The 26,053-nt window shown below is 41.7% G+C and overlaps 1 protein-coding gene across 1 annotated transcript in view; it reads right to left on the bottom strand.

The window, feature by feature from the left end:
- The window catches only part of PDXK (pyridoxal kinase), a 46,519-nt gene extending 24,473 nt beyond the window's left edge, over positions 1–22,046 (bottom strand). Inside the window, exons 1-2 of the mRNA XM_041399719.1 lie at positions 21,853–22,046; positions 2,794–2,848 (exon numbers count right to left, since the gene is read on the bottom strand). Coding sequence (XP_041255653.1) covers positions 2,794–2,848; positions 21,853–21,939 — 142 coding nt within the window. The 5' untranslated portion in view covers positions 21,940–22,046. The remainder of the gene's footprint in view (positions 1–2,793; positions 2,849–21,852) is intronic.
- Between the last annotated feature and the right edge of the window lie 4,007 nt (positions 22,047–26,053).

The raw sequence follows: 26,053 nt of genomic DNA on the forward strand, positions 1-26,053 counted from the left end.
GTTCCAGAGCTGTTTCAAAGGCAGGATTTAGATGGCAGAGTAAGCACATTATTGCTTAAAATTAACCTACCAATGAGAAACAAAGCTGGAAGAATTAAAAAGGCACCTCCAAAAAAATCAATTCTACAATTAAAAATAAATCTAGATTTTTATTTTTGCACATCATATGAGGTGATGCTTCTGCAAAGAGTATATTAATGTAAGATAAAGAGCACAGTCTTAATAGGCTGCATGACAGCTTCTTTAATTTGTATGTGAAGCATGATGCCACTCAAGTGTGAGTCACTCTAATCACTGAAGTTCCTCACGAAGCAACATGACAAACTCTTCTCCCAGGGGCACTGATTCAAAGCACATTTTCCAAATTTTGGGATTATCAGAGACTAAATAAAGCTGCATTTTCTGAGCAGGAGTCAGCAGAAAGAGGCCTGTGGTATCTTACTAATTTGTAGACAGGGCAAAAAAAAGAGCAATAATGATTCACCAAAGTCTGTTAGTCATAATTTCTCTCTGCATTTTATTTGCTGCTAGTTCCAAATTTAAAACAGGGGAAGAAGGAAAGAAAGCATACCGTGTCCAAAGCCCACATTCTTTCACCTGTGCTCCTCTGGCATTCTTCCAGAAACTAAAGTTCACAGCTAGATTTTGAAGGAGGAGTTTGTCCCCAGCTTTAATGATGAAGACAGAAATGGTTCTTGTAAAATTTTATTTTTATAGGAAAACCAAGTTACCTTCACCCATTCATTCACCCAACACACCATGCCTGTGTATTGCAGGACAGTGCCAGACACAAGCTCTGCTTCCCAAAACCATGAGGTTGTGTGGCAAACTTTGGGATTTTGTAACAGATTCAGTTAAAAAACAAACAAACAAACAAAAAACACACAAGACCCAAAAAAACCCAAAACCAAAACACACAAACAAACAAACAACCCAAAAACCAAACAAAAAAAAAAAACAACCCAAAACCAAAACAAAAACAACAAAAAAGAAAAACAACAACAACAACAAAAAACCAACCCCAAAAACCATAACAAAAACAAAAACATAAGTACCTCCTAAACATCAGGAGTAGTTCCAGTATTTTAAAGACTTGTGATATTTGAGATATTTTTGGGCTTGGGATGGTCATTTCGGTCTTCATGTGGGTGGAGGAACCACAAATTTAGTGTTCCTTCCACTGTCTGCCAAACCTTGAATGAAACACTGGTAACCTTTCCTCATCTGTGATATCATTAAAAACAAATTTAAAATCATCTTTTTTGTTTTAAGAACCTGGTCACCCTACTGGTAATGTAATTTTCCCACCTTCAGACACATTTAGTTTATGGACAATAAAACCTCTATTAAGCTCTTGCAGTGCCCTATAAAGCTGATTTAATCTTGAACCAGAAAACATCAAACAACACGTTCTCATGCATTTCAAGTGTCAAATAATTTGACATGAAAAAATTGCTTAGTTTCTGGAAGATTACAACAGTTTTACCCAGCTATTGAAAGCAAACAACCGAAAATCCCAAACTCCAAAACGAAATAAATTCTTTAAATAAACAGAAGTCACACCTAAGTATCTTTGAAAAACACAAGAGAACCTTTGTACTGTGCCAAAGGGTGCAAGCAAAATAAGCAGATTTTTGCCTAAGCCAGGAAAGGCCTCATTCCCTTGTTTAATTATTACCTTTTTTGTGCCCTTCCTCAACAAGCAGAGATAGCTTTCAAGCCACCTTTGAAACATTAATTTTTTCTTCCCAAGGTGACACTAAATTCCCTCCTTGACAGTCATCTCACGATCTTTTGAAAGCTGTGTGAACAGAGTCTGATCTCTGTTTCCAAATTAGCAGTTTATTAATAGAGCTGCACCTGTAGAGATATTGGAAAAGTACCTCAACTTTTGCCTTCATTTTCTTTGTCAGAAGCAACTTTTTGCTCGTTTCCAGGATGTTGAAGCCAGAATTTGCTCCCAGATTATTTTCTGACGACACCTATAGATTTTTCTCTATCTAGAGTAGCTCCTCTCAAACAACCTGCCACCACCAGGACAGCACATGAGTCTCCAGTGATCCAAAAATAGCAAGTCACTTGGAACTCCTTTATGGGTGAAAGGTATTACTAAAATAAACATAAATTTCAGCTTTATTTTAAAAAATCAAGTTCTCTAGCACTGTGAGTATTAGGAGGTCTGAACATATTAGGTGAGTGCACTGCATTCAAGCTTAGAGCTTAAATAAAAATACGAGGTATTAAAAGGTATTAAGGCCTTTCTTCCCACCAAAATGAGATTTTGGGACACTTGATAGTACCTGGATGGGCACACAGTGAGGAAACATTGCATCTACTTCAGTATTTTTCTGATGTTTGGGTTGGTGACTATGTGACTGTGACTCTCATAGAGCCATCATTCACAGAAAACCATTTTGAAGACTCCCTTCTTCACATGCCTGGCTGTGTAAATGGCTATATTTGTATTATTTCGCTATCTGACTTAATTAGATTACTGCCTAACAAAAGAAACTCACACTCTGAAGGGCAGAAATGGACATTACCACATCCATCTTATCAATGCCCTACTCCCATATTCAGGTTTCTGAGAGATTTGAATCAAAACATGAAAATTACATTCCCATCCTATATTGTGAAAATGTCAGACCAATAAGACCAATGTCCTCTTTAACTGGTTTGTGGCTCCCAGAGTCTTAAGTCTTTCCACAAGACCAATGTCCTCTCCACCACCATGGGATGAGGTGAGCCCCATGCTGAGTTCAGTGACTGTGGAGCAGATCTGTGAAATTTTACCTGTGTGGTTTGAAAACTGGACAGAGTTCACCGTGTCAACTTCAAATCCCAAAACCTGTAACAGAACACAGGAATATTTATTTTACTAGCACAACTTTGTTTATACATTACCCACATCACAAAGCAAGGGGAGGAACTCCTGGATTTCCAGCGCATACTTAAAAATCTTGGGAGCTGAGTCAACAAATATGCAACATAAACAAACAGCACAGTGCTCGACTACAGCAACAGACAGGGAACAAAAGTGCCACTGGCAACAGCACCAGAAAAACACAGCTCAGGATGCTCAGGCTGGAGTTCATCTGGGGATAAGGCCAGAGAGGCTGCTCCAGCAGCAAGCACTGAAACCTTGAAGAAAGCCTTGGCCGGCCTTTCTTGGCAAGAAAAGAAGTACAAGGTACTAAATTAATGCACAATATGGAGGGATGATGCTGTTGGCATTCCAGAAAACCAATTTTTCTAAAAGGAGGACAGAGAGATCTTAAAAGGGATCAATATTGCAAGCCATACTTGGATGTCACAACCAGTTCCTTTACAACTAAAAGAGAATAGAAAGAAGTCACAGAGAATTAATTTGGGGTATGATTCGGCAATAAAGGGGAGGAACAAACACAGAATAAAAAAGCCTAAAGCATTCTCTGAAAACCACCTGCTACATTGCATTACCAGCAATCCAACTACTGAAATACCCAATAATTTCCTGGTGCAATCAACAAATATTCTTGTTGCCCAAAAATATATAAATAATATGAAAATAAGAGCATCCAATCAGTAGAAAACTAATGAGGATTTTTAACCTGACAATACCTGTTTAACACAGACAGGCACTAGTCAAGCCATTTTTAGACATTTTTATGTGTCACGCAAGGAATTCTAATGCAAAAGTGACATTAACAGTCTGACAGCCGAGTCTTTGTTTCCACATCCAGCTTGCTCTGAGTAAGAAATCTCCTCAAAAGAAGTGCTGCTATGTATGGCTCAGTGAGTCACACTGGGAGATAACAGGAATGATGCACCACTGTGCATGATCCCCTTTCAGGCAATTTGCTGGGAGGGGGGAGTGAGCAAATAAAGCTTTTCCAGTCACGTTTTCCAGGCAGACTCACGCCTCTCCCTTTTTTGTCGTGAAGGCAACTCCTTCTCACAGATTAAAACCCTTTTGGGTGTCTGGTGCCAGACATCAGGCTTTCCCTGTGCCTGTACCTTCCCTGTGATGAGCCCCTCATTCCAATACTTGGCTACAGGATGAAGCCACCTGTTCCTTCTGCCTGCAGGTGCTTCTCTTCTGTTGTTTCACAGCTCACATCCACACAGGTCTTCGTAGAATCAATCTCTTATTTCAATAGTTAATAAAGGTTTCTATTCCTTCCTCACCGGAAAGCAAAGTAATTTTGGATTAGTGGTACACAGAACGGTGCATTACCTCAACCTGACCAGGTTCAAATTAAGCTCAGCACCTATGCACCTCCCAGGTTCTTGTTTCACCTTGGTGGATTTTGTTTTAAAGTCCCAGAAATCAAACAGCTGGGAACATGACAACACTGTTATGACCTTAACCTTGATGTCTGGACATGCTTTTCAAGCAAATAAAAGGGAATATGGCCTCTAACCAGACAGCCACCCCATAATCAATTCCCCTCCCTGTAATGAACAGACCTAAGTTGTTACTTCCTTAAAGTACCTTGGCAATAACTGTGAATTAATTCATTTCTCTGCAGTATTCAGATCACGTCTCTCCAACTACTTAACCCCTGAGACTACAGACCACACTTACAGTGATTTACTGACTAATCAGGTTTAGGGACGGAGAGCAGGCACAGCTGCTGCAGGCAGGGCAGCCCTACAACACTGGTCAGCACTGTGCCAGATGATGGACACCAGAACGAGCAGACCTTCTTTTGTGTTTTCCCCACCAGTTATCATCTGATTTCTCAGCCAGGTTTTCCACAGGATTAGGGATTTTTGGTTTGTTTTGGCCAGTTAATCTGCTTCAACCAAAAGATGGAAAAGTAGAAGGGAGACCACCTCTCTTGGAGGGTAGCTTGGCTGTACACTTGCTAAAACAGTAAATAAAATGCTTTGGAGAGTGGATGAAAAACCACAGACAGCTCAAATTCTGCAAGGGACCTTGATATTCTCACTTTTCTCATCAGTCCAAACCAGGCTAAAAAAAACCTTTCAAGGTCTCAATAAAAATCACTTACTGGTATTAGTCTACTCTGTCACAGTTTCCTCCAAAGTTTTGTTTTGAATAAACACGTATGACTGAAATCTAACACACCTAATTTTGAAACCTGATTCAACCCTTAAAATAACTCACAGTTACTCCAAAGCATTTCCTTTTATAAAGGTGCTAACTAAGCCCTAGGCTTAGGATTAGCAGTAGAATAATCAAAAAGAATGTTGAAGCCATGATAAGCCAAATTGTGTTTGTTTTCAAGGCAAACTGCATTTAAAAGTCCTATAGAATTTAGTCACCAAAAGACAACCTAAAAACAAGACTGATAAAAGCAGCTTTTCACAGCAATCACCTCTTCTAGGACTAGAGAAAAAACTGTGTTTAGAATTTAGTCACCAGAAGACAACCTAAAAACAAGACTGAGGTGATAAAAGCAGCTTTTCACAGCAATCACCTCTTCTAGGACTAGAGAAAAAACTGTGTCTTTATTTTGGTTTGCATAATTCATTTTAACAACTTGATAGTTTCCAGTGGATAAGGAAATGTTGTTTTCTGCCTCCAACCAACAATTAAAAATCAGTGTTACTGACTGTCATCCTTCACACCTAAAGGACATCAGAGACAGTTTCTGATGCACTGAATGATGGGCACTTTCCTTGCTTACAAAGGGAATTTTGTTCCAAAGATGTCTTGTTAATCCTTTTTAATACATACTCACACTTTTAATTCCTTGGGCAAACCTAACTAAAAGCACTGGTTTTGAGGGTTTTTTAAGTTAATTAAAATTTCTGCTCAAACCAGAGGTTTAATAAATATTAAGTGCAAGCTAACTAATTAGAAATACATTATTTTTGTATGTACAGACCTTGAAAACTGAGATCAGAGCAAAGGAATTGTATGAGACAAATCACACTAAAAAAAAGTGTCAATCTCTCATATTTCCACAGAAAAGCAGCAACTATGACCAAAATATGTATTTAGTAGGAGATAACAATTTTCCTACTGTAATAAACCAGTAAGAATCAACCTTTTCTTCAGAAAACTACCAGAAAGTAAAAATTTCAAAAGAGAGTTAAAATCAATATATAACATTTCTTGCTTGTGTACACACACATGTGTTCCTTGTGCCTGTGTGTACATAAACTGAAGGACTCGCCCCACTTGGATTTTACCTGTGGCAGAACAAGTCGTATTTGATCAGCATCAGGATTAAGCATAGAAAGAAATGCACTTTTAAGGTTTAATTTTTGATTTTCTACACCAGCTTTAGCCCATACCTGTTCGCCCCACCCTGCTCCTTACAGCAAGGGTGACATGGTGATATTGCTGCCTCTGGTTTGAGAAATGAGGTGACATCAGACACTCTGCAGGTGTCCAAGGGACACACATGCCCTGACCTGGATGATCTGCTCTCCCACAGGCTCTAAAGGAAAGAACAATTCCAAATTTCCATGCTCTGCTGTTCATCCTGTGTAGGTATTATTTGCCCACACAACAGGAAACCTTGGGCAAATCTAATACCCAAAGCAGCATGGGTGAGGATGATAAGTGCTCTTCCAAGGAAAAAGGTGGCTGAGTCCATCCTAAATCTCTCAGCCTGCAGTCTAAGCACGTGTCAAATGTTGTTCTTCCTAAGACCCAAACCGTAGTTGCTTGGATCACATCATACAGTGATATTTGCAATTGAAATCTTGAAGGAAAATGGGCAAATTCAATGTATTTTTCAAGTACCTTCAAATAAAAGAGGCAGAACTGTTATACTTCTAAAATTAAATCACAAAACATTAAAACTGGAGGAGTTCTGTGCTTGGAAGGCTCGGCTGGCAGATCTGAGTGACACATTTCAGAAAAATATTTGCAAGACTAAATCCAAGTACACACACCAGAGCAGAACACATGAGAAGAAACAATCAGCACGAAGCACATTATTCATGACATCAAATTCAGTTCTTCATCACAGGTAACTGAAGGGAAGGAACAAATCTCATCCAGTTCTTCCCCCAAGTGCTTTCCCTGCCTTGCAAAGAGAATGTGAGACCAGGGCAGGGATGTGGTCTAGAGAATTACCCAAATGCACCTCTAAAAATAGCAAATACTCAAGGGAAAAATCAACACACAAGACAGGAAGAGACTTCAAAATAAATGGACAACCTCTAAAGGTGTTGGCTCTTTTGGAAAAGAGGATAGACAGCCTAGTTTTCCTAAAGGCACTGAAGTAATTTAAACTTATATCCAGCCATTATGCCTTAAATAAAAAGCCAAGAAATGGGTCTCCTTCGGGTTTAAAATTTTAGAAGAGATTGCAGTTGTTTCACTAGTGAAGCAGCCTAAAGGCCCAGACAGACAGAAAATGTCTTGAACTGGGTAAATTACATAAACAGCTGGATCTCAGTTATTGTTCACTCTAATCATGAATCATGCACACTAATCAATCACACTAATCATGCAACCCTTTGGACTTTGCCACTGTGCTAATAACAGCTTTTTTTTTTTAAATTTACAGTCTCTCTTTCCATTCCTTCCAGAAAACATTTCAACCACATAAACACTAAAATGTGTTACTTCCTTACCACGACAAACCACTGCCTAAAATTGTTAGACATCAAATATTGCAAACATGCATTCCAGAGGAGAGCCTCAGGTGTTATGCAAAAGGGACGAAAACCAAGAAGAAAACCATTTCACAGTATGGAAAATCGTGAGTGTAGCAACAGAGAAACAAGCAGGAAGATTTTGAAGCAAATGCAACATCTGAAATTCAGTTTTAATGATTGCCAACCTTTATGTTTATATTTGTGTAATCTACATTATGTACCAATGGCCTGGAGACAAATAAAAGTACTCATTTCTACCTCCTAATCCTATTTGGGATCTGATTATTAATACCACTTGAGTCAGAAAACTGTTAACTTTAAAGATTAGCTCTGCCTCAGAGTAAATATTAATATAATTTCTCATTTAATAATTTTATTTACTCTGAAATGTGAAAAGCTGTTACTGAACTGCTTCTGTTTAAATTTGCATTGCAGCTTTACCATGCTCCTGCAGGGGAAAAAGGTGTATTTCCAATGTCACACATTTTGCAGTACTCAAGAAATTCTCCTTTTTTCATTGTTTGTATGCAGTTTGGGGAGGAAAAAAAATATTATTTTGTTTTAAGAGAGAAATATCTTATATCTCCTAAGTGTGTGAGAAAAACTGTCACTTGAATTACAGAAACATCTGAACTGAACTAGGTTTTAGTGGTTTTCAGGGTACAAAATGTTACAAAAACAAGAACAAAAATACTTCCCCATTTCCAATGCATTATCTGTACATATTCAGAGAGAGGGGGCTTAGAGGGGGCTGAGATGCTCTGGGATTGCTGTCATTGGAGGTTTTCAAGACCCAAGGAGGATAAACCCCTGAGCAGCTTGGGCTGAACTTAGGGCTGCCCCAAGCTTTGAGCCAGAGGCTCCCAAGGTCCCTTCCAGGTCACTCCATCTTCCAGGGACACAATTACCTACAAAAACCTCAGTTTTATCCATCGTAGAGCTCCATGTGTAAAACCACACAAAATACCACCACCAGCTCGCCAGCATAAAGTTCTGGTTCTAAGGATAAAGCCCAGAGGTACTCTGTGTTTACACTATTAACTATGCCAGCTTTGACAGTAAAAATAATACATCCTTTGCTGTTAAATGACCAGTGGCCCAATTTAACTAGAATGCTTTAGTTTGTACTTAATTTAAACAACCTTAGAGAACAATGACCTAGTTCTGCAAGAATGAAATTCAATTAAAACCACCTCTCTATTCTGCAACATGACTGGTATATATTGCCCTCTTAGGGCACTTGCTTTGCACCTCCAGTGGTATTTCATTTTAAGGTTTGAAATTAAAACCATGAAGCAGTAATGCAGCTCAAGTTAGAGGAAAAATCTGGAATGAGGAAAAGGCAGAGGGAAAAAAACAGAACAGTGTAAGAAAAAAAAAAAAGCCAAAGTTTGTTTAAAACCACCCTGTATAGACCTGCATACGTGTTTCTTCCATAGTATTTATGTTCCTGATGCATGGTGAGTTTGCTATCTACATTTCATGGAATGAAGGCAAGACCTCCATCCAAAATCTTCAGGTCCTTCAAAATTCTTAATTTTGGAAAACTACTAGTTTTCCAAACTACTAAAGCTAACTTTGGTTAGCTTTACCATACCAGAACACATCAAAACCAATTTTCTCAGATGAGTCCCCAAACAAAACAGTCTGTAAACCACAAATCCAGGAAAGTGTCAGTAGCTGAAGTTGTAAATCAAGCTCAACCAGTCATTCATACAAATTCTCCTATTGTGAGCACAAGGCATCTTGGGTTTTTTGTTACCTGAGCTATAAATATGCCACAGGTAAAAACCTCACAACTCTAAAAGATGAGCTTATCTCGAAGGGAAACACAGTTTGACAGGGAAAGGGCACAGAAAAATAGTTAAAAGGTAAAAAGGAACAAGGTTCTGCTGATCAGGAGAAGAGAACCTTTGAGACTCCACTGCTGAAAGGAGGATTTGACTTTCATGCATCCAGTTGTCCCCAAAATAAATGGAGCCTTGTATTATAACACTTAAATATTACATCACTTAAATTCAACTCTTCTGCTTTGTAGCAAGACACTTGCAAGTAAAACTTTTATGGAAAAAGGATGACTCTTCTTCTAATTAATATTCAAATGATGAAACATCCAAGCCAAGCATGTCCCATCCTTTGAGGTAACAAACGGTAACAGACTGATGAATTAAAGCACTAGCAGTAAAAAGTAAAATGAGTTAAAGTAGGAGTAAATAGCAAAAAAAGCAAGAGGAAGTATAACACACATCATCAAATGAACCAAAACCTCCCAGCTCCCTCAGCCTGTCCTTGTGAGAGAGATGATCCAGTCCTCTAATCACCACACTGTGAAGCTGCCTCTAATTTTCAAAAATTAATGGCAGCATATGGCAAGCCATGAAGCTCTACAAAAAGAAAAAAAAAAGTCCTCAGCTTCAAAATCCAGTCAAACTTTCCAAGCACTGGGGAGTACCTTGATTTATATAATTTAAAGCACACAATAGCATTTTAAAAAATAAGGGAAAATTTAAGAGCAAATCCTACATCTCAAATATATACAAACACAAACTGGGGAGTACCTTGATTTATATCATTTAAAGCACACAACAGCATTTTAAAAAAACAAGGGAAAATTTAAGAGCAAATCCTACATCTCAAATATATACAAACACACAAAACACAAATATTTCCCCCCACCCCAACTGTTTTATTAACATCCTGTGAGTTTACCCCAACTGTGGCATCAGTCAAAGGACAAATTTTTATAGCACAAAGATGTACATAAACCATGGGGGTTACCAAGACTTAGCTAGACACAATTTATGAGGAATTGTCAGAAAATCTTGTGGTAAGACTCCATATTGCTGACATTTAGCAGAGCATGTGTACAGTTCATAAACTGAATTAGCCAGGAATTCCTGTATTTGTGTAAAAAAATTGCTGTATCACATAAACCAAATCCATTCTATTCCTTCTAACTTTTATATATATATTAAACCTGATCTTAATTGAAAGACATTAAAATGCTGACATTTAGCAGAGCATGTGTACAGTTCATAAACTGAATTAGCCAGGAATTCCTGTATTTGTGTAAAAAAATTGCTGTATCACATAAACCAAATCCATTCTATTCCTTCTAACTTTTATATATATATTAAACCTGATCTTAATTGAAAGACATTAAAAGAATTTACTTTATTGCCACTGTTAAAATTACCCTGTCAAACAAGGTAATTGAGGTTTGGGGTGTTTTTTGCCAAGTAGTGGCAGCAATATTTTGCAATAAGAAAGCCTCAGTGTCAGGCCATGAATGGCTCTATGTATCCATTGTATACAAGATGTTTGCATTAATGTCCTACAGTTTGAAACTTCATCTCACACAGCCACTCACTGCAGTTCCAGTGAACATCATTGCTGCACAGTATTCCTCTGGAGATGGCATAAAGGAATTTCTGTTATCAAACTGATTTGGAGTGGGAGAAAAAGAAAAATTTCCCAATTGCAGCTTGCACCTCTCGCTACGTGCCAGCTCTTTTACTTAATTACATCTCCTTCCATTTGCTTCTGAACAAAAAAAAAAACATACATTGTACTGGCTGCAGAAAAGTAAAAACATTAATTCAGTTTGAGAAATAGGAACTCGGGAAAAAGAAAAGGCATGTCCTGACAATTAGTGAACGGGAATAATTGCTGGCGTGGGCTGATAAACCGAACTGAAACTGCTATTGACTAACCCAATCTCTTTTTTCTCTGAGCTTTTAATAAGGCACACCAAGTATCTAAAGAGAATTCTGTACTTATAATGTAGTTGTGGTTTTGTGTAGCATTTGACAAGGCACTGCAAAGAAAAATCATTAGGATACTGGGGATATTGTGCCAGGATAAAAATACTAGAGCAAATAAACTGGGGACAGGGATGCTGGACATATTATTGGTGATTTATGAACAGACCACTTCAAATTCTGAGGTTAGAAATAGATAATTACAAAACAGACAGCAAAAATATAAACCAGATGACCTTGAGAAAAATGCACCATAATGGAAGAAGGATGTTAAGCTATTAGAGAGCATCCACAGGAGGGCTATAGATGGTGATGGGTCTGGAGGGGAAGCCTTGGGAGGAGCATGTGAAGGGACTGGGGTTGTCCAGCCTGGGGGAGACTGAGGGGACACCTCAGTGAGGGGCAGGGGAGGGGCAGGCACTGCTCTGCCCTGTGGTGACACTGACAGGACCAAGGGAATGGCCTGAAGTTGTGTCAGGGCAGGTCTAGGTTGGATATTAGGAAAAGGTTCTTTCCTCAGAGGGTGGCTGGGCACTGGAACAGGGCTTGTTTCTGCAGTGACACTCCTTTTTTACCTGTGATCAAATCCATAACCATTTTCAGGATTTATAAGCTGACTTCAGCACTGGACACCACAGAGGGCATTGTAAAGACTGGAGAAGAAAACAAATCCTCTCTCTTCTGCCAGAGCAGACTACAGTTTTTGTCACAGAGCTCTGGCAAAATTGGTACTCACTGAGAAATTGCTGATGGCTGATGTAGCTGTAATATCATGACCAAGTGAACAGAAAAGACTAGAACAGCCTGAAACTGCAGTGAATCTGTTCTCAAATAATTTCTTGATTTTTTCTGAAAAGGCTTTCAATGCAAGTGCAATCTGAATGGTAATTAGGCCAAATTCAAGATTATCCAGTAATGCCTTGAAGATGCTTTGCCAAAGAAGTCTTGGAGCCACAGGAACACTTCAGAGCAAATACCACAATGTCACTAATTCTTCTTTGCACCTGGACAGACTGATTGGCATGCACTACTAACTGTTCAATGCAAGATACTCAGACGACACAAAATAAATCCCTTTATCAAAATTCCCCTCAGCCATTTTATTCAGCACTAAGAAATTCCTTGTTCTACATCATGACCATTTCCATAGGCTACTCAAACAAACAGCCTCTTGTGCCTGCGAGGCACACACCCTCCTCAGCACTACTCCCTGCATCACAACAGCTCTAGTTTGGGATTGAGAGGACTGCAGGGTCAAAAGATTTGTGGCAGAGCTGCTCTCTTGACCTTTCTATGGGCAGGAGGCCACTGCTGCCATCTGGAGTGGTATTAAGTGATGGATCTGCAAGACACCCATTTAAAAAGGTTAAGGCCAATGACAGACAAGAAAAAAAACTTGTTTCTGCTGCTGTTTTCACCTTCATTCTTCCCACTAAAGGACAAACACAAAAATAGCACAATGAGGTGGTGCTGGGGGTCTCTGCCTGCCTTCCACCCAAGAAACACATTCTTTACTGTCAAGCAACAGTGGCTTCAGTTGCTGATTTCAGATGGAGAAGTAGGTTCACTGCAGATTTCAGATTCATCATCTTCCTGCTGCTTCCTACTACACTTGGATGTAATTTGACAAAAACACCATACTGTCACTGCAAACTCCTGCCAGCTGGAATCCTGCAGTGCTACACGAGGAGGTTTGCAAACACTGATAAGGAGAGGCAGACACAGACAGCAGCAATAGGTTCAACAGGCGTGGGAATTATCTCTTTTAGTTCTGTGAATGAAATGGTGGAGGAGAATCCCACAGCACATTCTTTTCCTCTGATTTTTTACTTTATTTTTAGTCCTGCTGTTGATATTTTGGCCAGGTCCCTAACCACCAGTCCATTAGCAAGGTGTGGGCAAGCACATTTTGTACAGCTAAGGTGGAGTTATCCTACGAGGGAGATTTGTTTTATCCAGCACATTCTTTATGTGGACTCCTTAGGTAAACTGTGAATGGATCCCACTCTCCTACCAAAGGTTAATTAAATTGCATGGTAAGAGATACTTGAAGAAACAGAAGAGGAAACAGCTCCCTGAAGGAGGTGCCACGTTATATGAAGATCAGACCAAGGCCACACACAGGAAGAATGAAGCTAGTAGAGAGTGGATGTCTCACCACTTCCTTCAGGACAAGAAGTCTTAGAGAAGAGCACTCTGAAAAATGTTTCCTTCAGCAGACACCAGGTGCAGGAGCCTGGGGCTGGCTCCTGCCCGGGCACCTCAGCCATGCCAAAAGAGTCTGCAAGGCTATGTATGAGAACTGGATCAGGAAATTGGCTCACTAAATAAACCCTCACTTTCTTATTTTCCATTTTTGCCAAGTCATTTATAACCTGGGTGGCTTCTCAGAGCAGTTTAGCACATGGCCTCACAAAATGACTTTCCTTGGAGCACTGAAGTGGACCCAAAATAGTGCAGGTGGAAGGACCAGCTGGCAATAAGGCCAGAGCAAGCTTTCTCAATCTGGCTTCTCTACTGAAACAGCAGATTTCAGTACCCTGGAGGACAGGTGACAATGTAAAACTTCTCAGATTTAAACACTAGCTTGCCATGGATTTGTTTGGTTGTTGTATGAATGGGCAGAGGCACAATGTTACTTCTATTAACTACACTGAAAACAAAACATCTGGGTTTTTTAAAACATTATGTTTTCATTTTTGTTAAATGCTCAGAGTTGTGCTGATGGTTTCCCACAGGCATTGTGGTGCTCACCCCTGTGAGCCAGGGGCTGTATCCTGTCAGAAAAATGAGAGTTAACCACAGTGAAGACAGATGGAAAAAGAGTTAGTTTTCCTTCAGTATAACCTTGAGCAGCAGTACTCACCATCCAAAAAAAAAAAAAATACACAGATTTGTAAGGAATAGAGATTTGTAAAATATATATATTTATTTTTTGTAGATTTAGGCCAGACTTTACCACATACATGACCATAAGCTCCAGTGTACAATTCTGCAAAACAGTATTAAATTTTGAGAATTTAGCCAACAACTTTTTTCTGCTGTAACACATTTTCTTTTTCTTTCCTCTCAGAGAAGATAGAGACAGAATTATCATGTTGAGCAGCTATGAAGAAACATGGTACATTTTAGGAAAAAAAACACCTGAATTACTTAGTATTAAAAAAAAAAGGGGAGTATGGAAGATGGCACTCTTGGCTTTATTGGCAAGCAGTCTGTCAAATAAAGTAAGAGAAAAAATGTTGCTATTCTGATATTGTGGGACAGACCAACTTTTTTGGATATTTCCAATGAGCACTGTTCTTGTAGACTGTCGTGGATTTCTCCTTTCAGCTGATTAATGTCATTGATAGCTGTGCCATCCTTGCTGGAGATTTCCACACAGATCCCCCTGTGAGAGGTAAAACACGAGGGGAGAAGGGGAAGGGCTGTGGCCAGACTGGGAGAGTTCTGCAGGTCAGGAAAAGCATTTACTGCTGGTTTTGGGAGCTACTGAACCCACAGATCAGAAAGTAGCCCTCCAGCTTTTGTTTTGCCACAGGGGAGAGACTTTCCATTTTCCAGTGTGTGCTCCAGCACCTCCTCAATCCCACACATCCAGCTGGCAAGAGGTGCTTTGCATTCCCAAGACAGCAAAGTTAAATCACCATGCAAGTATTTCTACTCAGCCCAAACTACTCCATATGCTTAAAATTTACAAAGGATGAAAGAGGGTGAAGAGAAGTTTGTTTTGTTTTTAAATGAAGCTCAGAAGAGGTTTTGGTATCTCAGTTCTCTCTCCTGGTCTATGGATAATTGCTCCAGATGTTAAGGGAACTGGAGCTGGGAGGTGTCACGGATGAATTAACATGAACAAATACGAGTCCTGAGCAAAGGCTTGAAAAATTTCAGGTAGTTCAGCACAGTAATATTTTTTTAGCTATGATAAGTCACCCCACTGCTGCCAAGCCACAAGATGATGAACAGGTCTGGCTTCTCCTGGGGCTCATATTATCTATCAGCACAGACCCTCCTGGCATGTTTCAAACATTAGGCTCATCATATATACATTTTTTCTCCTCTGTACATATTACTATGCAGCTGAACACTCTAGTGCATATAGTAATTTCAGAAGAATGGACATTTTATGTCCCAAGACTGATGTCCAGCTCCTCACATTAACCTTGCCTCACCAACTCCAGCCTGTTTTCCATACAACACAAGCAACTCAAGTGGAACTTCCACTGCATCCGATCAGCCTAAAGAAGCTAAAAATACCTGCCTGGTATGAGTGTTCAGTCAGCCATGGATAATGCTGTATCCCTTATCTAAAATGACTAAATATGCTTTTCAAGGAAAAGTGACCATCAATTTTTGGATATAAATAGAAAAAGTGAATAGTAAAAGACAACAATTTACTTAAAAGAATATTTTAAGAGAGCTATCAGTAACTTTGTATGCCTCCTGTTTTTCTCAAGTGTACCTTTGTACATTTTGCATATATATATAATTAAAGATTCATTTTATTATTTCAAACTACACTTTTGTTTTCAATACATTTCCATACATTTTAACATGAAATTAACTTTAATTTGAAGTTTTTTTTCTTTCCCCAGAAACCTGATCACACTCACTCTGTTATCTGTGTTTGTTTGTTTATACACAAAAATATTCTCTCATCTGGAGATTTAATTTGAAGTAGAAATAAGACATCAAATACTCAAAAATTTAAAAAACCAAACTTCTAAGACTTAAAGACAGAAAATAAGGCCATTCCTAATATAAAAATGCCTTAAGCAAGTAAACACTTGCTACTGAGTCTCTGAGTACATTATACTCCCCACACAAACAGTGCAAATCCACCTCTAGGCAAGGTTTTCCAGTCTTTTAATAAGATTTGCAATTTCTTGACAGCTCAATTTTTTTCTTCCAAAGACAGTGGGTGAATCAGGGTAAAGTATTTTTGCTTCCTCTGAAGTCAAATATTTGCATGTACTTGTAGGCACCAAATGGGATCCTCCTTCATCTTTTCCCTTTGCTGTGTTGAGACAGATGAAAAGATTAAATTTCTGTCAAAAACTATTTGTTCACTACACATCACTACACACACTCCAGTCTGACTATTGTGTCAAATACCAGCACATGTACCTGCATGGCTCAAACTTTCACCATTTACTATGAAAAAGCCAGAAAATTATCAGAATCATCAATCACTGTAAATATTTATCACTATCTTTTTGATTAAAATGCCACCTGGTCAACTGGCCCCATACACACACTGCACAATAACTTCTAACACATCTTAAAATGCTTTTTGCAGCTTTGCAGCTGGGTTATACAATCAGCCTGCGTGGACACCCCTCAGCATTTCTGTATTTTCATGACTTTATTTTCAAGACAAAGGCTTATTTAACAAGCTGTCACTGCTGAGCGGCTTGCAGGCACAGTCAGAAACCACACAGGCACACAGAGCTGACCCTGGATGAGGATGGCTCACTCAGTCCTACTCTGTCCATTAGAAGCTCTGCCCAGCCCTTCAGAGTCCACAACACATCTGCAGCCCCAGCTGCACTTCTTTTAGGCAGGTTGAAATAACTCTGATTTTTTTCAAGCTGATTATTTTGCATTAGTAGCTGAAAAGATTCCAGTCGGAGTTCAAAGAGAAAATTGAGGTCTCTTCGTTTAGAGCTGTGCACGAACATGAACTCCTGTTGTTAGGCAAAAGGGAAACCCCAGCAGCCTCAGTCTGGTCTATCTCAAAGCAATGTTAGGAACTGAAATTAACACAGACACCCCTTGCTGTTGTTTGTTGTTGTCTTTTGAGTAATAATCTACATTCTTATCCACTCCCAGTCCTGTCCCACTCGCCTTCCCCTCCCAGTTTACCATGCAGGTGGAATGTTCATCTCCTACAATCTTCTGAGAGGTCCAAAGTTCTCTCAAGTGCATCTGAGGTGGGTTCAGCTGGTAAAGCACTTCTGGAAAGGTCTGGTAAAGCCTTTCCCCAGAAATCCACTCTGCCAGGTTGGGGGAGCCACCTTGTTTGGACTTTTTGGATTACAAGTCTTTTTCAGGGCCTCACCTTGTGCATGACTTTTACAGCTACGTGTGCTGACATCCACATAAGAAGCAAATGCTCTTTACACAGCTTTGAACAAGCCTTCCCAGAGAGGTTTTCATTTTTTTTATGTCTTGGGTTGGTTTTTTTTTTCTAAATTCATTCACCCCTTATCTACCTTTATTAAAAGAACAAAGTCAGGGGGGACTTTTAAAATTCATTCACCCCTTATCTACCTTTATTAAAAGAACAAAGTCAGGGGGGAAAAAGCATGCTTCCACAAGCTTCATTTGAAGTATGGTTCTAGAGCAATAACTGTTGTTTCAGACATGCAATTTAGGACAATCTTTGGGTATTACAAAGACCAAATACATTCTTTCATCTTTGTATTTATTTTTTGTTTAAGGTTTAGGTTTTTTTCAGCCTTTGATCTGTAACAAAAATAAGGGCTACCCACTAAGAACATTTCTTATTGTTACTCTGTAAAGACTTTTGATTGATTCATCCTTCTTCTGACTCATGCTATTAACACAATAGCAGGGTTTAAAAAAGAGTCATCTTAAATAAGAGATGCACTTTATCTTTGTACACAATCCTTAAGCCATTTGACTATACTTTTCACCAAAATAAAGAAAAAAAGTCTTAAACTTTTTTGCTATGTATATTTAGCAAAGATCTACTGATACTGGTTTTGGTCATAGCATATACTGGACAAGACAGTTCAAGACTATCCATAAATATCAAAGAAATTACCACCTGTACTGACCAAAGTTGTTTTCCCATCTTTTCTACAATTAAGAAGGAGCTAAAAATGTAGACTTACTGTTTTCTTTCCAGAGGAGAATTACTGAGAACTGGTCTGAGAGCCACTGGTCCTTTTTAATACCTGGACAACTATCTCCATTTAGCAGAAGGAAAAAAGTTAAAAAGAAAAAAAAAATTGAACAGATTTTAAAAGGCCATTTAATCCTGTATTGTAGAAACTGTTTGTGTTTCTTTTAGGACAGAAAATTTCATTCTTCAGATACAAATAATTAATGGGGCTTGTCTCAGCTTTTAGCTCCCTCTTCAAGGTAAGAAGATATAAAAGGAAGTCAGGAATTAAATACTCAAAAAAGAGGCATGATTTTCTCAAATTCTGTGAATGTTAGGGAAGACAAAACAAATAAACAAATCCACCCCAAACCATCACTGCTACTGAGACATAAGCAGAGATCAACACTTTCTGGTTTGCAGACATGGGTATGAACTATTCCAGTGGCAACCAAATGCAAATGTCCAGTGCCCAGGTAAAACTGGCTGGGATCTTCTCATGCTCCTTCCTTATACTTTCAAAATCCTTTCTTGGAAGCTCATGGAGACCCCAGGAACTAAGCACACAGACTGAGACACTGATTCCCAAAAGCTGATTTTGTCATGGGTGCTGTATATGAATCTTAAATTCCACTGCCTACCGAAGTTTTCCTGTTGGTCAGAATGAGGTACCTCTGCAGAGGAGAAATCACCTTGTCCTTCTGGATTCTCTGTGGTTTGAGAAGGACTGTAACTCTCTACTTGCAGGTCTGCTCCCTTTATTTATTGCCACATTCTGCCCGCTTAAAAGTTGGGGCAGGAAGCGCAAGATAAAATTATATTTAAAATTAACAGCTAAGAGATGTCTCTAAGAAAAAAAAAACCACATATGATAAAAGTGAAATTGAATGCCATGACGATAATAATGCAAACTATGACAAATCTTAGTCAACATTAGAAACATTTAGAAACTTAAAAACTTTTTTTAAAATAATTTATCTGACTCCCAATGGCAACTCCCCAAATTAATCTACACCCTACTGCTCTTACTCTCTTAAATGCTGGACAATCCTGAACCAATTCCTGATACTGAAAGCTCAGAATACACAGTTGTGGAATAACTTCAGACTATTCTAAAAATAATTCAGAGCTACCTTCAGTAAGATCATGCAAATAGAAACTATTTAAACTCTTGACAAGGCAGAATTCAAAGCAGTGCTGAGGGAAGTTCACTCTCTGGCAAATCCAGGTGCATATTTCCTCTATGACCTATTAGTTAAACTAGACTGTCTAATTACTTAAATATATTTTAACCTGAAATGATCTAAAGAGTTCTAATATTTCTCACTTAACTCTATTACTTCCATGATTATAACTGCTCTAATATATGGTCTAACTCTGTTTTGCTCTGTTTGCCATATAGACTCCACAGAGGAAGTCCTTCCACATACCTACATTTTAAATACTTTAGCTTTTACTTTAGTGGAAGACTGACAAAATGCAACCAACTCATGAAAAAGGATCTTAAAGACTTCTCTTCTGTGCAGATTGCTATTGATACTAATGTCACAGATTTCCACCAAAGATCAGGTCATGCAAACACGAGTGATGTTTTTTGGATAAGTCTGCAAACAGCAGGTGAAACCATGGCAGGTTTTCCATTCGGATGCTGCTGTCCAAATGCAGATTCCTGAACTGTAGTGTCAGGATTTCAGCCCATCAGACCTCACAAGCACACAGACACACATATCTACATACACCCTGCCTTGCAAACTCAATGCTGATGAGCGCCAAAGGGAGCCTCACTTAACTGGTTCAGAAAACTAAAGTAAAAAAAAAAAAGAGAATGGGAAATAAAAGCATGCCAGAATAGCACCCATCCTCAAGAACAGATACAGGTTATAATTTTCATGGCGACATCAAAACAATATAAGAGAAAGACTCAGGTTTGTAATTCTCTTCATGAAGAAAAGCAAAGTTTTTCACTTTGGAGCACCCTGCCCCATCTGATGGTCTAGCAAACCAAGGGTTTAGGAAACTTCCCAACAAGCACAACTTCACTAAGGGCTGCCTGCATAGGATTTGCAAGTGCAGCCAGCAGTGGCAGGAGTCTGGCGGCTCCCCAAGTAAATTTCTTTTCCTCCCACTCCAGAAACTGCTTGTTACACTATACACTGAAGAATACTACACAGTGTGAGTGCAACAGCCCCCTGAACAAAACCCAGCTACACCATCAACAGGGTTTTTTAAACTCCAGCAGTATTTTATACCATCATAGCAAAGGAACTAAAAACACTTTCCAGGAACCCATTTGCCAAGTTACACAGCTCACCTGTCACAGAAAGGTTAAGCTACAGAAAAGTAAAAAAAAACCCTTTGACAGGGAATTAGAATGGAGAGAGAGAACAGTTTAAGAGACTGGAGATTTCTGGAATAAGTACTACTGTGTTTTCTTCTGCTACACAGAAATTGAAGAGGGAGAAGTACAATTTTGAGATCATTTTGTTAGGAAAGGAAGGACAGGTGGCCTGCAGCTCATGATCACCTTTTCGGCCTGGAGCTCTACATACTGGTATTTTTCCACAATACTCGGATTACACACGTACATCACCCTTCACCATACATTAATTTTCAAGAGACGTGGTTCCATTATAACTGGATGGTGATATGGGGGGTGTGACAGTGGCTTGTTGCAGACCTGATCTCACTTGCATAATTTATCAGAGCACATAATCTCCCCTGTCTAGTCAAATGAGTTACACCATCGTGTTTGGTAAGCACACACCAAGATAACCAGTGTCACAACACAGCGTGTACTGGTAATGAGCTTCTTAGAGAGCTCCATACCGACACGCCTGTGTAAAGGCACAAAGACCTCCCGATGGGCAGGCCCCAAATTAGCCTTTTAGGATACAGACCCTCCACAAGAGCCAACAGTGCGATGTGCAAAGGTCCGCCCAATGCTTCCCCACCACCGGCGAGATCCAAGCAAACAGCTCTGAAGGCAGCACATGACAGCCACGAAGGCCAAGATCCAATTACACCCTGGAGCCCCGGGCCGTGTCAGGCAGCTCCTCTGGCCCTGCCTTGCACACGCATTAAGTGGCCCCTACACCCCACTACGGCTTCCCCAGACCATCCGGGCTGGGGGATCACCCAGCCCCACCGAGGGCAGGCGGGGCTGAGCCGGGTGCCAGCATAAGGACACCGCTGCCCCGGGTCCCCAACACGGGACACGGCGATTGCCCTGCCTGAAGGGGCAGGAGCCCGGGCTGGATGCGGCTGCTGGCGGCAGCGGAGCGGCCCTCAGCTCGCAGGCAGCGCGGAGCCGCGCAAACCCACGGGCAGCACCCCCGGCTCCCCCTCCCCTGCCACAGCCCGCCGTGCCACAGCCCAGGAGGAGCTGCGTTAACGGGAGCGGCGCGGAGCCGGCGGGAGGCGCAGCCGCAGCGGCCGCGGGGTGCGCGGAGCCCCGGGACGGGCACTGCCGCCAGCACCGGGGCGGGCAGGGAGGGCGCCCGTGCGGGCATCTCCCCGCCCTGCCCTTACCTTAACCCGGCTTGGCAGGAGCCGCTTGGGCACCGGAGCTCGCCGGGCAGCGCTGCCGTCACACCGCCCGCCCGGCTCCCCGCGCCGCCCCGCAGGGAACAGCGGCGGAGGGAGAGGAGGAAGAGGAGCAGGTCCGCGCCCGCTCACCTGCAGGGGGAAGGTGGCCGCCTTGTTGCCCACGTAGCCGCGGACGACGTGGCTCTGGATGGAGAGCACCCGGCACTCCGGCTCCATGGCTGCGCCGCGCGCGCCTGCCCGCGCCGGGCCGAGGTGGCGGCGCCGGGAGCAGGAGCGGGGGGCGGAGCGCGGGCGGCGTGACGCGCTCGCCCTGCCCGCCTGTCACACACCCCCCGCGGCAGGGAGGCAGGCGGGGAGGCGGGCACCGGCCGGCTCCCAATGGCCGCCTGCCGGCGCGCCCGCTGCCCGGGGCTGTGTGCGGCGCGGAGGGAACACGGCTCCCACCCACCCGCGGCCAGCCCCGGCGCGGCCCCTCCGCCCCCGCACACCCACCGGCGTCACGCGGTCACGCCTCCCCCGCGGCCGCCCCGCCCGGCCGGGCCAACGGCACCGAGCGCCGGGCCCGGCCCGCTCCGCTCCGTCCCGGGGCGCGGACACGGCGGGGGCGGCGCGGGATGGGTCAGGCTGGAAGGGAGCACGGTGGGTCGCCCGTCCGGCCTCCCTCGTCCAGCAGTCATCCCGGAGCACATGGCACAGGGTTGTAACCGAATGGCTCTGGAATATGTCCAGGGAAAATGGTAACCTTCATACTCTCTCTGGGCTGTCTTGTCCCAGTGCTCGGTTACTGCACAGTGAAGTTCTTCCTCATGCTCAGGTGGAATTTCTGACCATCAGTTTCTGCCACTCACCTCCTGTTCCCTTGCTGGGCACCACCAAGCCGAGCCTGGTCCAGGCTCTGACAGCTCTCTTTTAGATATTTATGCCCATTAATGAGGTCCCTCTCAGTCATCTCTCCTCGAACCTGAACAGGCCTCAGCTTTCCTCATAAGAGAGATGCTCCAGGCCCTGACTCGTCCTCGTTGCCCTCTACTGGATCTGCTTCAGGAGCTCCATGCCTCTGCTGTCCTGAGGAGCCCAGAACTGGACACAGCAAAGGAGCATTTTCTACCTGAAAGGAGATTGTAATCGAGGGGGGGCAGTCTCATCTCCCCAAGCCTACGTGAGAGGACTAGAGGAAATGACCTTAAGCTGAGGCAGAGGTGATTCAGATTTTTTTCAAAGTTTTAGAGTGCTCAGACATTAGAACAGGTTGCCCAGGGAAGTGGTGGAGTTACCATTCCTGCAGGTGTTTAAGAGACATCTGGATGTGGCACTGGGCAATGTGGTTTAGGGGTTGCAGTGGTACAGTGGGGTGGACAAACCGTGCTCCCCTGTGCCCTGCCATGAACCACCCACAGCTGCCCACATCCCGCTGGAATGCTAGGACTGGCACAAACATCCCAGCTTCCCTTCCTCAAGTGTTCAGAAATTCTCGTGGAGCCACAGAGGGCACAGGCAGCCCCAAAGGCAGCAGTGCCTGGAGGTGGCACGCTGGCCCAAGCTGTGGGTGCCCTGACAGAGCACTGCCCTTGCAGCTGGGTTCTGAAGTGACTGCAATTGCATGTTATTGACCCAAAAGAAAAAAAAACCCTTCAGAGAGCTGCCAAAGAGTAAAAGAAGATGTATGCGTTGGCTGGAAAGTGCTACAATACATCAAGACTCTGCTGAGATGGGACTTGGTAATGTGTTTGGGAATTTCATCTTCCTCTGGCCATTTGTCATTATTGACCATCACAGCTCACAACAAGAAGTGGCACCTGATGCCTCTTGTTCTCATTTGTCATTATTGACCATCACAGGTCCAGTCACAGCTCACAACAAGAAGTGGCACCTGATGCCTCTTGTTCTTCTTCATGGATAGCTTTGAATCGACTCTTGAAATAGCGTGATTATTTCTTAAAAATGTGAAGGAGTATTTTCCTCATCATAAGTAATCTGTTGGAAAATGATGGAACATACTGTTCACTCTTCAGTTGTCACTTGCATTAAAAAACTTAGGGCTTATTCTAGGCTGGCCTTATTACCAACTGTTGCTTCAGCTCTTCAGTACATATTTTTTTGAATTGCAGAAATCACTGCATCTCCATGGAGGGCCAGAGGAATGAATTATCTGCATCAGGTACGCTCCCACTCCTCTGGCTTAGAGGACAATTGTTGGAATACAGATTTTTTTCCCCCTTTTATCTGGTTTCCTTTGCTCAGCATTAGTGCTTATTGCACCACTTTGCCCTTGTAAGCAAAGATACACACATACCAGTTCTATGCAGGATTGCTGCTTTCTTCCTAATATCCTGAAATGTCCAACAAAATCCAGTTCCTAGGAAATTTTATGCTTTCCCCAGAGGAATATCAGAAGCCTCTCTTGATGGTTTTAATTAACAATTAAGGAGTAGAACCTGCATGCACAGAATGTATGTGACTCAACAGTATCCAGCCCTAACATTTTCAAAGTATGGGGGAATTATATCTCCATACACTAAAAAAGTTGCAACAAGCAAAACAAAGACCAGAAAACAATTCTCCTTTTCTTCCAGAAAGGAGCTCATCTAAAGGTGAATACACAATTTGTGACCAGTGGTTTTTTTTACAGACTTTGCCATATTTATTCTTTAAGAAGTCAGGCCTCTTCCTCATAAAAAGGACTATGTGTCTTAGGAAAAAGTGAAGCTAAGCTTCAATTTCATAGTTGTCATGCTTCCTACTCAAAAAAACAAAAAAAACCAAAAAAACAAACTCCCAGGTACTCCTCAAAATTTGGGGATTACTAAGACTGTTCAAGGAGCAAATAACTGTTCAATGGATGACAGAAAGACTCATTAAGAGAAAAAGAAAAAGGCAGGGTAGGTTAGATTAAGATGTCAGCAATAGAGCAGCTGTTTTCAGCTTCCTACAACAGCTGCTGCTGTAGAGCTGCTTGGATGATACCTCCTGAAACTCCTGGCCTCTCAATGGACTGTGCATAGAGTTGTACAGTTTATTTTCTTTAAGGTAACTTGACCTCTCAAACCAGATCCCCTTGGTCAGAGCAGAATATTTGTTGGAAATAATGAAATTTGAGAAGTTTATCAGAATTTGATCAAGAAAGAGTATAGTCAAAAAGACCACAGTTGTTATCAACAACTGGCAATCTTTCTTCCACAAATATTCCTCTTATGCTCTCCTTCTACAACCCACCTGAATGCTTCTCACATCTCCCTCACTCTCTGCTCAGCCTGGCAGTGCACCACAAACACACCCTGTGGCAGACCTGAGGCAAGAATACACACGAGGTCATGCTTCCTACTCAAAAAAAAAAAAAAACAAAAAACCAAACTCCCAGGTACTTCTCAAAATTTGGGGATTACTAAGACTGTTCAAGGAGCAAATAACTGTTCAATGGATGACAGAAAGACTCATTAAGAGAAAAAGAAAAAGGCAGGGTAGGTTAGATTAAGATGTCAGCAATAGAGCAGCTGTTTTCAGCTTCCTACAACAGCTGCTGCTGTAGAGCTGCTTGGATGATACCTCCTGAAACTCCTGGCCTCTCAATGGACTGTGCATAGAGTTGTACAGTTTATTTTCTTTAAGGTAACTTGACCTCTCAAACCAGATCCCCTTGGTCAGAGCAGAATATTTGTTGGAAATAATGAAATTTGAGAAGTTTATCAGAATTTGATCAAGAAAGAGTATAGTCAAAAAGACCACAGTTGTTATCAACAACTGGCAATCTTTCTTCCACAAATATTCCTCTTATGCTCTCCTTCTACAACCCACCTGAATGCTTCTCACATCTCCCTCACTCTCTGCTCAGCCTGGCAGTGCACCACAAACACACCCTGTGGCAGACCTGAGGCAAGAATACACATGAGAGTTGTCCAGCCAGCAGTTCTGGAAGATACACATCTTTCCCTGCCCTCCTTGCTCCTGGGCAGACAGGACAAACACCCTTCTGGGCCAGCTGTTGCACAGGGTGCTGCCTTCCCATATCTGTGTTGTTACCCTTTGGAATTCCAGCTCACTGTGCATGAAGAAATTGTGAGATTGCAGTGATTAACAAGCTTAACATGGGTCTACAATGTCACAATATTGCAATAAAGGTCATCACCTTTTGGACTGCATAAACAGCAGCAGAGTCTGCCAGATATAGGAAGCCATCCTGGGTTCCTCCAGTCATGCTCAGCACTGCTTGGGTCTCTGGGGAAGTGCTGCCAAGTTTTTGGAGTGGTGTTTTATTCAAAATAGAGCAATGGCACAGTGCAAGAGGCTGTAAGAAGGGTCCAAGGCTCAGGACACATAGCCTAGGAGGAAATGG

Source organism: Onychostruthus taczanowskii, unplaced genomic scaffold, assembly GCF_017590055.1.
Source record: "Onychostruthus taczanowskii isolate IOZ18803 unplaced genomic scaffold, ASM1759005v1 scaffold17, whole genome shotgun sequence".
Lineage (NCBI taxonomy): Eukaryota > Metazoa > Chordata > Aves > Passeriformes > Passeridae > Onychostruthus > Onychostruthus taczanowskii.